The sequence below is a fragment of the Hyperolius riggenbachi genome, chromosome 1 (genome assembly GCF_040937935.1).
Source record: "Hyperolius riggenbachi isolate aHypRig1 chromosome 1, aHypRig1.pri, whole genome shotgun sequence".
Lineage (NCBI taxonomy): Eukaryota > Metazoa > Chordata > Amphibia > Anura > Hyperoliidae > Hyperolius > Hyperolius riggenbachi.
This window is the reverse complement of record NC_090646.1, coordinates 361,531,348-361,549,242: the sequence shown is the minus strand read 5'-3', so window position 1 is coordinate 361,549,242 and position 17,895 is coordinate 361,531,348. Positions and strand designations below refer to the sequence as shown.

Here is a 17,895-nt window from a genome sequence, read left to right as displayed (position 1 = left end):
CAGGTTAGGTAGTGACAGGCACCCCCCTCACCTTGACAGCCAGCGTCAGACCCGGCCAGGGGCGTAACTAGAAATCGACGCCCCCTGCAGAAATTCTGAGCGGGCCTCCCCCTCGGCCCGCTCAGGGCCATTTTTGGGGGCTGGAGTTGGTCGCAGCATGAGGGGAGAGGTTGGGAGCACAGTCCCCCTCCCTCACCTCGGGCTCTCCCCTCCAGCACTGAATAGTGGGAATAGTGAATATGCAGGCGGTGGGGCAGCGGCAGATACATACCTTCCTTGTGTTCCACGGATGTTCCTCTCTCTAGCTTCTGACGCGCATCAGATACTAGAGGGAGAAACATCCGCGCTGGAACGCAAGGAAGGTATGTATCTGTCGCTGCCCCGCCGCCTGCATACCCACTATTTAATGCTGGAGGGGAGCACAGAACCACAGAGGTGAGGGGGCCATCCCCCCTCCCCACCGACGTGCCACCAAGCTTTCCCCTCATGCTGCGACCCCTCCAGATCCTAGCGGCGGGGCACCCCTGTAAATAGATTGGGGACACCCCAGGACATGTTGGGGGCACGGGCCCCCCTAAAATAGGGCTAGTGACGCCCATGGTTGAAGTCAATTGTTAGGTTGCACTTTCTGATAGCTATACCTATAAATAAGTGCAACCGGTTGCAAAATCTGATAAAGTTGTAAAAAAATTCACTACACCCCGACCACCCCCTCTCTCTCCTAATGATATCTTTTTCCTGACTCCTAAAGCCTCCCCTTCTATTCTGACATCTAGTAATAACCTTCAACTCCCGAACAAGTTATTCGTAGTTGCAGCTAAGTTTATACTTCTTAATTGCTACTATTATAAATGTTTCCATAAATGTTAGCAAACATTTCCTCTCTTTCCAGACATCCTTCGTGGACACTTTCCTCACGCAGAATAGAGATGTCACTTTATCTCTCCAAGTGGCAACTGCTGACTCTAAAGTGGAACCAATGTGACATGTTTCCGGAGGGACCGTTCTGTTGGGTGAAGCACACTATGTGCAGCAAGAGTTACTTTCGTTTCCGGTAGGAAGTTCCGTGGAATTGCAGCTGTTCACATGGGCTGGGTTGTATGTACTAGTCCCCATCAGGTAAACATCTGTTGTAAATTGTTGTGGGTAGGGGGCAGCGGGGACTAGGGGTCTGCAGTGCGAGGTAGCAGCGGACACAGATCGGTGGAACAGAGGCACACGTGTCGGTCTCTCACAGGGGGGGGGGGGGGATGTCACGTGTTATTGATGTTTATAGGCTGCATGGATGGAAAAGTCGGTATACCATGTTCTTGGTGAACGTTATGCCTATTTCTAAATACCTGGTACTCGCCATGTATATTCATATATTGAAAATACCAATACCTGGTTCTTCCTGAAGATTAATGCAAAGAAATGCAGTGAAGTTAACTCCCCAATGCCTGCTACAATTGTGGCAATCAGTTACAGTTAGTACTTTTGAGTTTTAGTTGAAAGAGAAGCAGTCACACCAGACAGGAATTTGTTTTGATTGAATTGACATTGATATGTGTGTGGTTTCACTTAAAGGGCACTAAGCACCCCATAAAGGATGTTTGCAACGCAGTATGCACGGGGGGGGGGGGGGGTGCCATAGATAGCTTATCTGTGGGGTGCTGCTTCTGTAGCGACACCTCCCCCCCCCCCCCCCCCCCATGGAGTGTGCCATCAATGTCCGCAGTTCAAAGATTCTGCCTGTGGCGCACGCTCCTGACCGCAATGCATGGTAGGAGCAGAATCTTTGATTTGCTGACAGTGATGGTGCAATCCAGCAATCCACACATATGCACTTTACAGTACACCTGAGGTAAGAAAAAAGTTTCATACTTGCCATGGTAGGGGGAAGCCTCTGGATAGCCCAGAAGCTTTTGGGAACCTCCTATACTCCACCATTTCAGTGCACTGTCCCTCTACACCTATTTGAATAGCATCAATTGAAGAGATTTTTTTTGCAGATAAGTGTATATTGACTGGGCATGCCCATTAGAATGAAGTGCTTGTGGACAGAAGAAAAAAACTGTGCTTGAATAACTTTGTTCTACTGGGCATGTGTGGACCTGACGTACACATACACCAATTGCGCTTGCAGTCAGAAGAAACCTATTAAACTGGCATGACTCAAATAGGTATAGAGGAACTCTGCACGGGAACAGTGGGCTGTAGGAGCACAGAGGAAGTCTCTTCACCATCCAAAAGCTTCCCACTATTGAATGCAGTGTGTGACTTATTTTTTTCTCCCTCTTACTTCAGGTGTACTTTAAAGTGAACTGAGCACCTGGAATTAATTTTTTTTTTAAATTAACCTCTACATAATTGCTCGTTCACACTAAGGGCGTTTTTGCCCTTTTTTCAAGCGCAGGCGATTTTCAAAATCACCCTATAAACGCTTGTGCAATGATCCCCTATGAGAGAGTTCACATCTGAGCGGTTAGTTTCCGATCCGCTCAGCAAAGCGCTGCTTTTAACTTTTTTTAGGCGATTCCGCCTCAATGGAAGGTATAGGAAAACTGCAAAACGCTCACAAAATCGCTTTGTGCAGCAATTGTGGTCACGTTTTTAAAAATAAATACATGTATTTATTCTTTTCCGGTTGAAAGAGTTCACCTTCTGACTTGTGTCAGGGAGTGAATTAAAAAAACGCTCTTGATAAGCGCTTACAAAAGCGATTTTAACAAAAACGCACCGCCCACCAAAGCATCGGGAAGCACACAAAAAAAATTGCGTCAAAAAACATCCAACGCTAATGCGATCGGAACGCAATGTGAACAAGGCCTCAGAGGTTTGTAACCATGTGCCTTTGGGGTAAGTGGCATTACTTACCTATGGGGATCTACTTGTCATATTGCAACAGTGTCATATTGCAACAGGATCTGGATAGGATGGCTATATGGGCACATACATGGCAGATGAAATTCAATGTTGACAAATGTAAGGTCATGCATTTTGGACGTACTAATGGTCTAGCACCATACAAAATAAATGGGATACAGTTGGGGACATCAAACTTGGAGAAGGACTTAGGAGTACTCATTGACAACAAGTTAAATAATCATACTCAATGCCAAGCAGCTGCAGCTAAAGCTAACAAAATTTTGGGATGCATTAAAAGGGAAATAAAAACTCGAGATGCTAGCATAATATTGCCCCTGTTTAACTCTCTAGTAAGGCCACATCTGGAATATGGAATTCAGTTCTGGGCACCACATTACAAAAAAGATATTGCAGTTTTAGAGCAGGTGCAGAGACGAGCAACAAAATTGATGCGTGGGATGGAAGGTCTCACTTATCGAGAAAGGTTAGATAAACTGGGTTTATTTAGTCTAGAGAAAAGACGCCTTAGAGGGGATCTAATTAACATGTATAAATACATCAGAGGGCAATATAATACCTTGGCGGATGAGCTTTTTGTCCCTAGGCCTTCTCAAAGGACTAGAGGACATGATCTGCGCATGGAGGAAAAACGTTTTAACCATTTATTTAGGAAAGGGTTCTTTACAGTAAGAGTGATTAAGATGTGGAATGCATTGCCACAGGAAGTCGTTATGGCAAACTCTATACCTGCATTTAAAGGGGGCTTAGATGGTTTCCTTGCGTTGAAAGACATCCATGGCTACAATTACTAGGTAATGCCTAATGATGTTGATCCAGGGATTTTATCTGATTGCCATCTGGAGTCGGGAAGGAATTTTTCCCTTTAGGGGCTAATTGGACCATGCCTTGTAAGGGTTTTTTCGCCTTCCTCTGGATCAACAGGGGTATGTGAGGGAGCAGGCTGGTGTTGTACTTTATACTGGTTGAACTCGATGGACGTATGTCTTTTTTCAACCAAAATAACGATGTAACTATGTAACTATGTAACTTCTAGTGCCTTTCCTTTGTATGAGATCCCCCATTTTCTTCACTGAGAGTCGCTTTTTCTGCCACTCTCTGCCGCATTTTTATTTTCCCGACAAAGGCATGTTTTCGCCGCAATGCATGTTGGTATGCGAGTACAGAGAGAGATGTAGGGTTTTTTCTCCCAGACTTTTGTTTTTGTACCTGTTCCAGTCTTCATGAGTTGTTGCAGGCATCACGGTCAAAATGAACACATATTTATTTTTGTTTTCGACAGAGTGCAAACAATTGGTCATCACAATCTTCATTTTGCACTGTATTCACTCACTGAACTGGCGCTAGTCTGCTTTAGGGGACCCATTAGGAAACTCAGCTAATGTGATTTGACGGGCAGCAACCTCTCGAACTGCTAGGTTTCCAAGAGGTTGTACTAAACTACGCTTCACGCTATTTGGCCAATCACAATGATTTTTTTTTTCCCCCATGAAGATTCCTGCTGGGTCCCCTAAAGTAGACTGGTGCCCCTCTACAGCCACCTGTTTGAAGAGAGTGTTACTTATCTCTGACTGTGAGACCTCCCGTGCTCGACAAGTATGCCGTCTGTCTGAGAGAGACCTTAATACCTCCATTTTTAATATTAATTGTCCATTTTTATTGAAAGAACAGAACATAAAAGGCATTTCATTGCTTACAAACCTCACCAATTTTAATTCTATATGAAGATGGTGTTTAGTTTTGGGAATAAACCGAATAACTACTGTAAACTGATGCACTACTCTATTGGCCATCCAAACTCTTAAAAAGTAAACATTCAGGCATAGTAAACTAAGTGTCCAGGCCCCGGCCAAGCCCCGTTATAAGTACAGTGGCTTGCAAAAGTATTCGGACCCCTTGAAGTTTTCCACATTTTGTCACATTACTGCCACAAACATGAATCAATTTTATTGGAATTCCACATGAAAGACCAATACAAAGTGGTGTACATGTAAGAAGTGGAACGAAAATCATACATGATTCCAAACATTTTTTACAGATAAATAACTGCAAAGTGGGGTGTGCGTAATTATTCAGCCCCCTGAGTCAATACTTTGTAGAACCACTTTTTGCTGCAATTACAGCTGCCAGTCTTTTAGGGTATGTCTCTACCAGCTTTGCACATCTAGAGACTGAAATCCTTGCCCATTCTTTGCAAAACAGCTCCAGCTCAGTCAGATTAGATGGACAGCGTTTGTGAAAAGCAGTTTTCAGATCTTGCCACAGATTCTCGATTGGTTTTAGATCTGGACTTTGACTGGGCCATTCTAACACATTGATATGTTTTGTTTTAAACCATTCCATTGTAGCCCTTGCTTTATGTTTAGGATCGTTGTCCTGCTGGAAGGTGAACCTCTGCCCCAGTCTCAAGTCTTTTGCAGACTCCATGAGGTTTTCTTCCAAGATTGCCTTGTATTTGGCTCCATCCATCTTCCCATCAACTCTGACCAGCTTCCCTGTCCCTGCTGAAGAGAAGCACCCCCAGAGCATGATGCTGCCACCACCACAGTGGGGATGGTGTGTTCAGAGTGATAGGCAGTGTTAGTTTTTCGCCACACATAGCGGTTTGCATATTGGCCGAAAACTTCCATTTTGGTCTCATCTGACCAGAGCACCTTCTTCCACATGCTTACTGTGTCCCCCACATGGCTTGTGGCAAACTGCGAATGGGACTTCGTATGCTTTTCTGTGGCTTTCTTCTTGCCACTCCTCCATAAATGCCAACTTTGTGCAGTGCACTACTAATAGCTCTCCTATGGACAGATTCCCCCACCTGAGCTATAGATCTCTACAGCTCGTCCAGAGTCACCATGGGGCTCTTGACTGCATTTCTGATCAGCGCTCTCCTTGTTCGGCCTGTGAGTTTAGGTGGATGACCTTGTCTTGGTAGGTCTACAGTTGTGCCATACTCCTTCCATTTCTGAATGATCGCTTGAGCAGTGCTCCTTGGGATGTTCAAGGCTTTGGAAATCTTTTTGTAGCCTAAGCCTGCATTAAATTTCTCAATAACTTTATCCCTGACCTATCTGGTGTGTTCTTTGGACTTCACGGTGTTGTTGCTCCCAATATTCTCTTAGACAACCTCTGAGGCCGCCACAGAGCAGCTGTATTTGTACTGACATTAGATTACACACAGGTGCACTCTATTTAGTCAATAGCACTCATCAGGCAATGTCTATGGGCAACTGACTGCACTCAAACCAAAGGGGGCTGAATAATTACGCACACCCCACTTTGCAGTTATTTATTTGTAAAAAATGTTTGGAATCATGTATGATTTTCGTTCCACTTCTCACGTGTACACCACTTTGTATTGGTCTTTCACATGGAATTCTAATAAAATTAATTCATGTTTGTGGCAGTAATGTGACAAAATGTGGAAAACTTCAAGGGGGCCGAATACTTTTGCAAGCCACTGTATATGGGAGTAACACCTGGTATAGCAAACCCTGATATAATAGAACTTCTGTTTTTAGTAAACATGTTTTTTGGCCCCTGCAGTGTTCTGTATCCAGCTGTTGTGGAAAGTGGGCAGTGGCATGCATCAGACAGATGAGCCATGGGCAGGCTGGCAGTCGCTTGTAGGCTGCTCGCTCTCTGCACACTACTCTGGGCTGTGTGGATTACCTCAAAAGCACCAGCCGGTTGGACCTATGCTTCCTGTTTAAAGGGGAACTTCAGCCTAAACAAACATACTGTCATCAAGTTACATTAGTTATGTTAATTAGAATAGATAGGTAATATAATCTCTTATCCACCCTGTTTTAAAAGTACAGGCAAATGTTTGTGATTCATGGGGGCTGCCATCTTTGTCATGGGGGCAGCCATCTTTTTGGTTGAAAGGAGGTGACAGAGAGCAGGAGACACAGTTCCAACTGTCCTGTGTCCTGATTACCCCTCCCAGCTGCACACGCTAGGCTTCAAATGTCAAATTCAAAATGTAAAAAAAAAAAAAATTGCACCAAAACAGCAGAACGAGAACAACAACATCAGAAATCCCATCATGCTGTGCACAGCATCACAGCCTTTTCAGTGCTGCTGAGTCGATTTTTAGTCCGTAAGGTTCACTTTAAGCTGCTGTATGTTCTCACTTGCTGAAACATTGAAAAGAAAAAGTGACTCCCAATTATTGACTGAATTAAAATACAGTATTATAGTGTATTATGTGCTTGAGTGTGACCTTTTCTGATATAGTAAACATCTGCTATTGTAAACTACTTTTCCCAGTCCCTTGGTGTTTACTATAAAGGGATTCTACTGTACGTACTAACTCTTAACTATTTTTCATTTGAGAATGATTTATACGGAATTTAATGGACCGGATTATAATGGAGGTGAATGGATCCAATGTTAATCAATAGGATCTGTTCACATTGATCCATTCAGACCAGTCCACTGAATGGGCTGCAAGTTTGGGGTAGGAGGTCCCCCCCCCCCCCCCCCCCTGGATTGACAGATGCTTTGCATTGACCGCACGCAATCGGAACGGATATCCATTTGGATGGAACACTAATCAGTTTTTTGTATGGCTGTGTGAACCTGCCTAAAAAGGGGACTAGTTCCCTGAAAGCTTGCATAATTTAACTTTATCAGTTAGCTATTAAAAGGTATTACATTTACAAAGCGTTGTTTTTTTTTCTACCTACACAATTCGATTGGCTAACATGGTGCAGAAACTCTTTTGCTACTATTACTGTATCCACAAATGAGCCTGAACAACATATGGAAATCTTAATCTATTTTACTTAGTCTTCATTCTATCTGAACCAGATTTAAAGGCCATAGACATAACCTCTATGTTCATTGTACACAACAGATCTGCAGGGAATGTACCCTATTTGTTTGGCTTATACGATGCATTTTCTCCCCATTCACAAAGTAGCTGTGCTCATCATAGATCATAAATATAGTATTTTGTGAGTCAAGTGAGTTTTAAACTTGTGCAAGAAGTGTATTGTATCCCTGGCACTCGAACAACTAGCCCGTAAGTACAATCTGTGATAGGCAAGATGCAATTGACATGCACAAGGTGTGCACACACAGTATAAGGAAGTCGATGTCACCTTCCATTGGGGGCTATCTAGCAGTCAAAATAGTTCTCCAAACAAACTTCTATGTACAGTACCTGTAAAGTGGTACAAACCACTATGCAGACCAGTTGTAGGGATCCAACGAGTCTTCCCAACGCTGGCTCACGCTGTGCAATTGTTTGATAATTCTTATATGCTCCTGATTCCTGGCAGAGCAGTGCACAGAGCTCCGTGTCTGGCATCTCACACCGGCTGATGGCTTCCAGGAACTGCGTATGCGGTCCACCAGAGGGTCCTGTGTATGGGGAGAAGGGGGAAAGACTAGTGCAGACTGCGCTATGGGTTGGGTCCTGTGCAAAGATACTGACACCTACTTAGACTTGTTTTATTGCATGTAAAATCACAAATGTTGCATGTCCCAATGCATGTTTCGACTTACGCCTTCCTCAGAGCTTTTTATGTTTTAAACCTGTGTGGAATTATCCTTAGAGCTAACAACAGTTTCACATGTTTACATTACAGTGAACTTGTTACTTATTTGGACTGACAGGCTCTGGCTTCTTAGAGACCAGAGCTTTTTTTTTTTTCTTCCTGAGCCCTGTGATTGGCTAACAGTGATCAGAAGGCATCGGGTCCTGACCAAGGTATGGAGTTCTTTAGACAGCTGAGTTTTGTGCCGGTGGGGACACAGTATCATGTCCTGTGCAAGGGAGCTGGTTAAAACTACACCGCATTAGGCTAAGGCATCCACAAGTGCAGCGTAGTTTTAACTAAACATGGCCCTGAATGTGTTAAATATATAACAGCTCAAATTAAATGCAAAATTATTTTCTTGTAATATGCCAGGGCACTGTCTGCATGGAGTTTGTATGTTCACACCATGTTTGCATGGGTTTCCTCCCCATCCCGAAAACATACAGAAAGACTAATTGCCTTCTTCCGAAAATTGTCCTTGGCCTATGATGCACAAATGACTATGGTAAGGATTAGACTGTGAAATGCTTTGATCGACAATTTGGGATGAGACTATATACAGTACTCTGTAAAGCATTGTGGAAGTTGTCAGCACTATATGAATATGAAATACATTAACAATGTACTTTATTCCAGATAAAAATGATGTGTGAATGTCTAAAGTACGAAAGGAGTGCTCTATTGTGCATTAAACCTTTTATGCAAAGAAATAATTCAAATTGCACTTACAAGAAAGTTGCAAATGCAAAGCGTATCGCACATGAATGTGCTAGATCCAGGGCTCCTCACAGTGTTTGTATCAAAGCGGTTTCCCCTTCGCTGCACTGTGGCCAGCAGTGTAGCTTTCAGATGTTTCTCAGGTACTCCTTGCTGGAGAAGGGATGCCCGATCTTTAGCGTGTCAATTGCGCCGTTACGGGTTTCAGCGAAATGTTGCCTTCATCGGATGATGCAATTGCGCAAACGTGTGGTGTATATATAGCGAGGTTAATGTTGATGGACGGTGAAATGCGCACAGGTCTCGTGCATGTAAAGAGGCGACGACTTCCTGCTGATTTAGTGCTGTTAGGCCTTCTCTTCCTTACCCTGGGGGCGTGGTAAATGTGCTCCCAAAGGAAAGAAGTTGCGTGGATGGCGTGTGCTAGCACACTCACACCGTTAGAATGCTAAGGGCCGAAAGGCTCATGCTAGTGAGGAGGCAGTGACCTCCTGCTGACCTCGTATGTGAACATTGTTGTTAGGCAACCCAAGAGATGCAGTGAACGGAAAAGTGCCCGGAGAGCAGAAGTCACATGGACGGCGTGTGTATGTATACACATGCTGTTGGTACGCTACAGACAGGAAGCCTCTGATTGGCCTCCATTGCTAAGCTACAGACAGGAAGCCTCTGATTGACCAAAACCAAGTGTCTCAGCCAATCAGAAGCTTCCTGTCCGTAGCTTAGCAACAGTGTATGTATACGTACATACAACATCCACGTAACGTCTGCTCTCCGGGCACCCATTCACTGCACCCCTTGGGTTGCCTAACAACTATATTCAGATGAGATATCAGCAGGAGGTTGCCGCCTCCTCACTAGCGTGAGGCTCTCTGTCCTTAGCATTCTAGCAACTTGAGTGTAAAAGCACACGCCGTCCACATAACTTCCGCCCTTCAGGAGCACATCCACCACGCCCCCAGGGTCAGCCAGTGAAGGTCTAACAGAACTATGTTGGCAGGAAGTCCCCACCTCTTTAGATGCGCGAGACTCGTTTAGATACCCGAGGCACATTCCACTGTCCATCAACATTAACCATGCTATATAGAACTAATTAGTGCCATTCCATCATTCGAAGAAGGCAACGTTTCGCCAAAACCCGTAATGGTGCAATTGACATGCTGAAGAACGGGCATCCCTTCTCCAGCAAAGAGTACCTGAGAAACATCTGAAAGCTACACTGCTGGCCACAGTGCAGCGAAGGGGAAACCGCTTGGATATAAACACTGTGAGGAGCCCTGGATCTAGCACATTCATGTGCGATATGCTTGATGTTTGCAAGTTTCTTGTAAGTGCAATCTTAATTATTTCTTTGAATAAAAGGTTTAATGCTCTATAGAGCACTCCTTTCTTACATATTTCTTTAAACTAACTTGCCTACCATCGCAGGAGGCTTGTGGCCTGCAACTTTGTCATCTAAACGGCACCCACCCTTAAAAGTTCTCATTAATAGAGCGCAGATATCTCTTTCCTTTTGATGTGTGAATGTGACTATTATCTGGGAAATAACATGTTTTGTTTTTTTCTTTACAATCTAAATATATCAATGGTCAGAGTTGGTATGTGTTTAACTTTAATTCCAGGTACCCAAGGTGTGTGGAGGGTGTGGCGATAGTTCATAAATTTCAAATTTTAGTTATCCTTGGAATATGCTAACAAGTGCTTCAATTTCTTCCAGAGCATTCCTTAATATGTTTAATGATGAGGAGGATGTGGCTGCATTTGAAAATGAGCTGTATGGTGAAGAGTCATCCAGTGATGAAAGCATTGACAGTGAAGTGGAATTTCACCTCTATAGCCAAGTTCATTATTCGCAGAATCTCAGTGAAAGTAACGTAGAAGAGTTGGATAAAGATTACACTGATTATGACCCTTTAGAGGAAAAAACGACTAAGAAAACTGGTTTAGAAAAAGTGAAGAACAGTGTGATTACCATTTCTGACAGCGATGACATCAGGGCTTCAGACTCTCCTGCAGTTATTACCATCTCTGACAGTTTAGATGAAGACGGTGTGAATTGTTCTAAGGCCAGGGGGAAGGTATTGGGAAAGCATCAGCAGTCTACTCCTAAAAACATTAAAACTGAAAAAAAGTCATTGAAAGAGAAGAAATCAAAATCTCCGAACTCCAGCAAAAGTTACAAAGGTGGTGTTGTCCAAGAAGTCCTGGTGATAAGAGGAAGCTCAGACGAAGAAGACCTTGAGGAAGAAGAACATTCCGCATCTGACAGTGACCAGAGTTGTGTAGAAAACTGGATGTTGTTAGGAAGAGCAAGAGAGGATGGAGATGCCAGTATTCAGTTGAATGTTGGAGGCAGCAGACATTCTGTGAATGAAGGTTTGTCTTTTGTTTTTTTAACCTTGCTAAAACAGTTTGGCTAATGCTGGGTACACACTATGAGATTTTGTGGTCGATTTACTGTCAGATCACTTATTTCCAACATGTTCGATTTGCTTTCCGATCGATTTTCGAGTATTTTCCGATCGATTCCCTATTAAACTTAACAGAAATCGATTGGAAAATACTCGGAAATCGATCGAAAAGCAAATCGAACATGTTGGAAATAATCGATCTGACAGTAAATCGACCAGAAAATCTCAGTGTGTACCCAGCATAAATGAAAATACACATTAGACTCTTCCAAAGAAGGTTCTTTAAATCTACACAAATAAGCCTGGTTTTGTAGAACAGTAGTAATGAAACGATGCCAAGCATAATTCTAGGTACAGTTATTCATTGAAGCAAACCCAAACTGATCTCTCTTTAAAACTGATCCAATCTTCCATGTTTCACATATCTAAATAACATTATTAAAAGGACCATTATTGTGAAAATTGTAAAATTTAAATTACATGCATATAAGGTGTACATTTGTCCTAGAGTAAAATGCAATGTAAATGTCTTATTTTTCCATGTTGCTGTCACTTTCAGTAAGCTCCTCATGGGGGTTTCTTAGGGTTTTCTTTATTTTCAAAAGCACTGTATGGTGCACTTGACTAAAAGTGGTCAAGGAAATGGACTAGTCCAAAATCTGTCAAATTTGACAGATTTTTACTACGTACTGAAAGTAACAGGGACATAGGAAAAAGGTAATTTATAGAGCATGCTACTCTAGGACAGAGTATATATCTTATATGTATGCTTTTACATTTTACAATTTTGCGCAGTAGTGGTTAGGGCACAGAGGGAGGGGAAAAAATATTTCACAGCAATTCACCTTGCCAGCAGTAAAAAGGCTGCATTCTCTGAATGTAATGAGGATGAGGTAAGATATATTGACTTTGATTTATAAAAGAGTATTGTTATAATCCGTTATATACAGTAAACAACATTCCTCTTCAAACAGACAAAAACAAGCTTGTGCCTTACCAATATAGGGTAGATTTTTGTCTGCGTGCATACTATCCCACTCACTAGGTTGCATTATTGCTCTGTCCTTGTTTGCACTGAAATAACTACATTTAGGCCTCTTTCACAGTGCGACGTTAAAGTCGCACGTTAGAAAATGTTTTAACGTGGACTAACGCACAGCACTACTAAGTCTGTGCAACATTCACAGTGCACAAGTTGCATTGTGTGTAACGTGTAGCAATATTTAGAAAGTGCTGCATGCTGTACGTTAAGCAATAAATTTGCTGCATTATGTGCGTTGCACATGCTCAGTAATGTTTTTTTCCGTTACATCAGTATGCGACGAAAACGGCGCACTAGGAGACACATAACGCAGTGCATAATAACATCCAATTTTATAACCTACATGCGCTGTGTTAGGGGCATGTTGTGCGATTTTTAGCGTTGCATCAAACGCAACGTCCCACTGTGAAAGGTTCCCTGTTGCTTCTCAACTCTTGCCTTTGCCCATTGCTGTGATTTATTTTTTTTAGGGCTGGGATGGGGCAGGACTAACTGTGAAAAATTGCAGTCAGTCCCTGAGTCCTGTGCAATTTGAGACTTCTGAGTTATTTTGGAGCAATATGAATTTGTGCAGGCACGATTTGGGTGTCTATATGTCATGCAGGGTAAAAAACAAGAAGGGAGGATAACAGTTTCTCCACTGCAGTCAAAATCTACACAATCCTACAGTGCACCATCCATTGCTGTATGTATGTCTGCTGGTAAATATTTAGTGTCTGAACATCTGATGTCATCCAATTTAATATCGAGTAGTGCACAGCACTAGTCCCACTAAGATTGGACTAGTGCTGCCGTAGATTTAAACTTTCCTGCTCCTCGCTCCCGCCACTACTACTGATCTCGTCACTCACTCCCTGCCGCAGATCACTCACTCTGCCGTATATATGACGGCAGAGCTCTGTGAGCCAGTCAGGAGCTGATTTAATTGGCTCCAAACCGTGTTATCACTGTGAGCCAATCCCATTGGCTTACATTAATGGACAGTGTCAAGAGCCGATGAAAGCGGCTCCTGACTGGCGCACAGAGCTATGCCATCATAGGGATGGCAGAGAGAGGGACCTGTGGCAATGGGAGAACGGTGTGACAGGCAAGAGCAACGGGTATATGCGGCAATTCGTCAGTAACATTTTTGGCCAAGACTGCCCCGACTGGTGACTTTGGCCCTGAACAGTTTAGTGAGTGTACAAGACATTGGATAGCAATGTGTTACTGATTGAGTACCCGAAGAAGTTGAGGAATATCACATGGTTTCCTTTAAGCACACCTGAACTGACCAAAAAAAAAAAAATATGAGGTTGCCATATCTTGGGCTTTTTCCATGCCCCACTAAGCTCTGTGGCTGCTCAGCTTTGCTGTCCTCCCCTTCCAGCTTTGCTACCCTTCCTGTTCTGTGCATGCTCTGTCCATTTGTGGATGCTCCTCCATCGCTGTGTGCAGTAGCCTTGGCTGCAAGCATGCTGTGGCTGGATGGTGTAATGGTTAAGGGCTCTGCCTCTGACACAGGAGACCTGGGTTTGAATCTCGGCTCTGCCTGTTCAGTAAGCCAGCACCTATTCAGTAGGAGACTTTAGGCAAGTCTCCCTAACACTGCTACTGCCTGTAGAGCGTGTCCTTGTGGCTGCAGCTCTGGCGCTTTGAGTCCGTCAGGAGAAAAGTGTGATATAAATGTTATTTGTCTTGTCACAGCTACAAATGTTTCCAAACTGCTGATGCCCAGAATGCACCCAGTGGCTGCTACTGTGCAAAGCCATTTGGAAGTGCAATCAAAGAAAGCGCACAGAGGGGACAGAGCATATACCTTTGCCCCTGGCTTTAGTCAAAGCTTTGAACCACGGGTATACCACAAATATGTCTGACAAAGCTGAGGGGCCACTGAGTGTGGCCAACATGTATTTTTTTTTCTTAGTTCAGGTACCATTTAAACTTGTTTTTATGTTTATTTTAATACACTTTGCACAACAAGGTATTTCATGAAATCTTGTTTCTGGGAGTCGTATTGTTATTTTAAGCTGCTGGGTATGTACAGTGCATGCCAGATTTGTTATCTTAACATTCTGAATTACAGTTTGTTTTCCTTTCTTTATATCTGTATATAAAAATACAGGCGTTCTAATTAAAAACTATGAGTAATTTAATCATCCTGGATCTTGGTAAACCTTGGTAAATGAAATATTTAAACTGCACTTTGAATCAAACTAATGTATTTTTTTTCTCAAAATAAATGGAAGTGGAGGAGCTACAACGGTACACAGTGTAACACATTTTATCACAACCGAAAAGATTTATAATTCCCTTCATCTGAACACACAGAGACAGTGCAAAGCTGGGACTGGATTTAGTAAATCGCCAGCATGCTAATTCCATATGTCATTAAAAAAGCTGAACGTCAGCCAAACAGCTAAATATACAGCTGAAACATGTATGTGACCTGTTTCACATGCCCAAATATTTTTCATTCCCTTTTGCCATTCCTGTGATTTGCACGCCTGTGGTGTACTGCAGCAGGATGTCCTGTTTTGCTTTTAAAGTATAGCTTGCTAACCTCCCCTCCCCTCCCTGCTGATTGGTGTCATTTTACATTGTTTTTTTTTTTTTATAGCTGATAAAAAGACAAATTTCAGGTATTTTTTTCTAGCGGTATTTCAAAATATGTTTAACGTAAACCTGAATTGACAATTGAGTCTAAAAACGAAGAATATGGTGATTAACCTATTTTCCGAGGTTCCAAGTCTGCTCCAGCGTCTCTCCTGGTTCTGTTTTTCGCATTTTTTCTATTCACTTCTTTTGGGTGTCCCACAATCTTCAGCCACGCTCCCACAGCACACAGCGATGCCAACTGTGGGCGTGTATATGAACTGCACATGCCAAGCGAAAGGAATCACTCATGCACTGAGGAAATACGGCATACACAGCATGGCCATGTGTGGCTTCTGACCTCACACAGACTCAGTAAAAGTATGCTCGTTTTATGGTTGCATCTGTGCTGCAGGAGCTCCCCTGGAGACCCCAAGGGACTTACAGCCACAGTTATTTAACTGCTCTGCAGTCAATAAAATAATTGAGAAGAATAAAGAACCCTAGCGATGCTGGAGCTAGCCAGAAGTGTAGAAAGGCAAGTTAATCCAAAGGGGAGAGTACTATATTATTAGATTTTAAAATAAATTTCTCTTTAGAACACTACAAAGGGAACCGGAAGAGAGAAACAAAACTGATGAGCTAAATAATTGTCTATTGACTGATTTTACTAGAATCTGTTTATTTTTATTACAATTTTTAAGGGTGCAGTAATCTAGGTTTAAAGATTTTGTTTATTCAGCTCCCATGCAGAGTAATAACCTACTTAACCACTTAAGGACTGCAGTCATAAAACCCAGTGTACACTTGACGTCCAGAAGGACATAACCCTATAGGTACAGATAGTAAAGCTAATCACTCTACTGTATCACTACAAAGTTGTGTATGAATACCACAAATCTGGGTATTCTCCTGTGTGGGTCACAATTTGTCTATCTGCTGTCCGAGTGTGGGGGTCTTTGCTCATCCCCCTTAATTTCACAGCAGAATAGCTGTGTTTAAGGTGTAGCTATCCCACACTTCTGTGACTACTGTCCCCACACAGTTAGACAGTTGGTTCTGGGGCAATGGAGGCTATCTACTAAGCACAATGTGCTGGTTGTGCTTAGTAGATAGCCTCCATTGCCCCAGAACCAACTGTCTAACTGTGTGGGGACAGTAGTCACAGAAGTGTGACTAGTGTGGGATAGCTACACCTTAAACACAGATCTCCTGCTGTGAAATTAAGGGGGATGAGCAAAGACCCCCCCCCCCCCCACTCGGACAGCAGATAGACAAATTGTGACCCACACAGGAGAATACCCAGATTTGTGGTTTTCAAACACAACTTTATAGTGATGCAGTAGAGTGATTAGCTTTACTATCTACTATAACCTATAGGGTTATGTCCTTCTGGACGTCAAGTGTACAAATTTATTTCCCTGATACTCTTTTATTCGGTAGTGTTTGTTTAGTCATAAAACCCCTTAAGGACCAAAGCCTTTTTTTCCCCATTCAGACCACTGCAGCTTTAACGGTTTATTGCTCGGTCATACAACCTACCACCTAAATGAATTTTACTTCCTTTTCTTGTCACTAATACAGCTTTCTTTTGGTGCTATTTGATTGCTGCTGAGAGTTTTAGCTTTTATTATATTCATCAATAAAGACATGAATTTTGTCAAAATGATTTTTTTAACTTTCTGTGATAACATTTGTCAAAGTAAAATTTCTGTATACATTTTTGTCCAAATTTATTGTGCTACATGTCTTTGATAAAAAAAAAAAAAAACATTCAGTGTATATTTATATATTTATTGGTTTGGGTAAAAGTTATAGCGTTTACAAACTACGGTGCAAAAAGTGAATTTTCCCATTTTGAAGCATCTCCGACTTTTCTGACCACCTGCCATGTTTCATGAGGTGCTAAAATACCCCCCAAATGACCCCATTTTGGAAAGAAGACATCCCAATGTATTCACTGAGAGGCATAGTGAGTTCATAGAAGATTTTATTTTTTGTCACAAGTTAGCGGAATATGACACTTTGAGACAAAAAAAAAAAAAAGTTTCCATTTCTGCTAACTTGTGACAAAAAATAAATGAAATTAAATCTGCCACGGACTCACCATGCCCCTCTCTGAATACCTTGAAGTGTCTACTTTCCAAGATGGGGTCATTTGTGGGGTGTGTTTACTGTCCTGGCATTTTGGGGGGTGCTAAATTGTAAGCCTAAAGGTGCTCATTGGACTTTGGGGCCCTTAGCGCAGTTAGGCTGCAAAAAAGTGCCACACATGTGGTATTGCCGTACTCAGGAGAAGTAGTATAATGTGTTTTGGGGTGTATTTTTACACATACCCATGCTGGGTGGGAGAAATATCTCTGTAAATGACAATGTTTTGATTTTTTTTTACACACAATTGTTCATTTACAGAGAGATTTCTCCCACCCAGCATGGGTATGTGTAAAAATACACCCCAAAACACATCATACTACTTCTCCTGAGTACAGCGATACCACGTGTGGCACTTTTTTGCACCCTAACTGCGCTAAGGGGCCCAAAGTCTAATGAGTACCTTTAGGATTTCACAAGTTGTTTTGAGACATTTGGTTTCAGGACTACGCCTCACGGTTTAGGGCCCCTAAAATGCCAGGGCAGTTTGGGAACCCCACAAGTGACACCATTTTAGAAAGACAACACCACAAGGTATTCTGTTAGGAGTACGGTGAGTTCATAGAAGATTTTTTTTTTCTCACAAGTTAGC

The 17,895-nt window shown here is 42.6% G+C and overlaps 1 protein-coding gene across 1 annotated transcript in view; it reads left to right on the top strand.

Annotated features, from left to right (window-relative positions):
* Positions 1-1,022: 1,022 nt before the first annotated feature.
* ZCCHC7 (zinc finger CCHC-type containing 7) overlaps positions 1,023-17,895 on the top strand; it is a 227,553-nt gene continuing 210,680 nt past the window's right edge. Inside the window, exons 1-2 of the mRNA XM_068234233.1 lie at positions 1,023-1,119; positions 10,843-11,501. Of these exons, the coding sequence (XP_068090334.1) occupies positions 10,856-11,501 (646 nt within the window). The 5' untranslated portion in view covers positions 1,023-1,119; positions 10,843-10,855. The remainder of the gene's footprint in view (positions 1,120-10,842; positions 11,502-17,895) is intronic.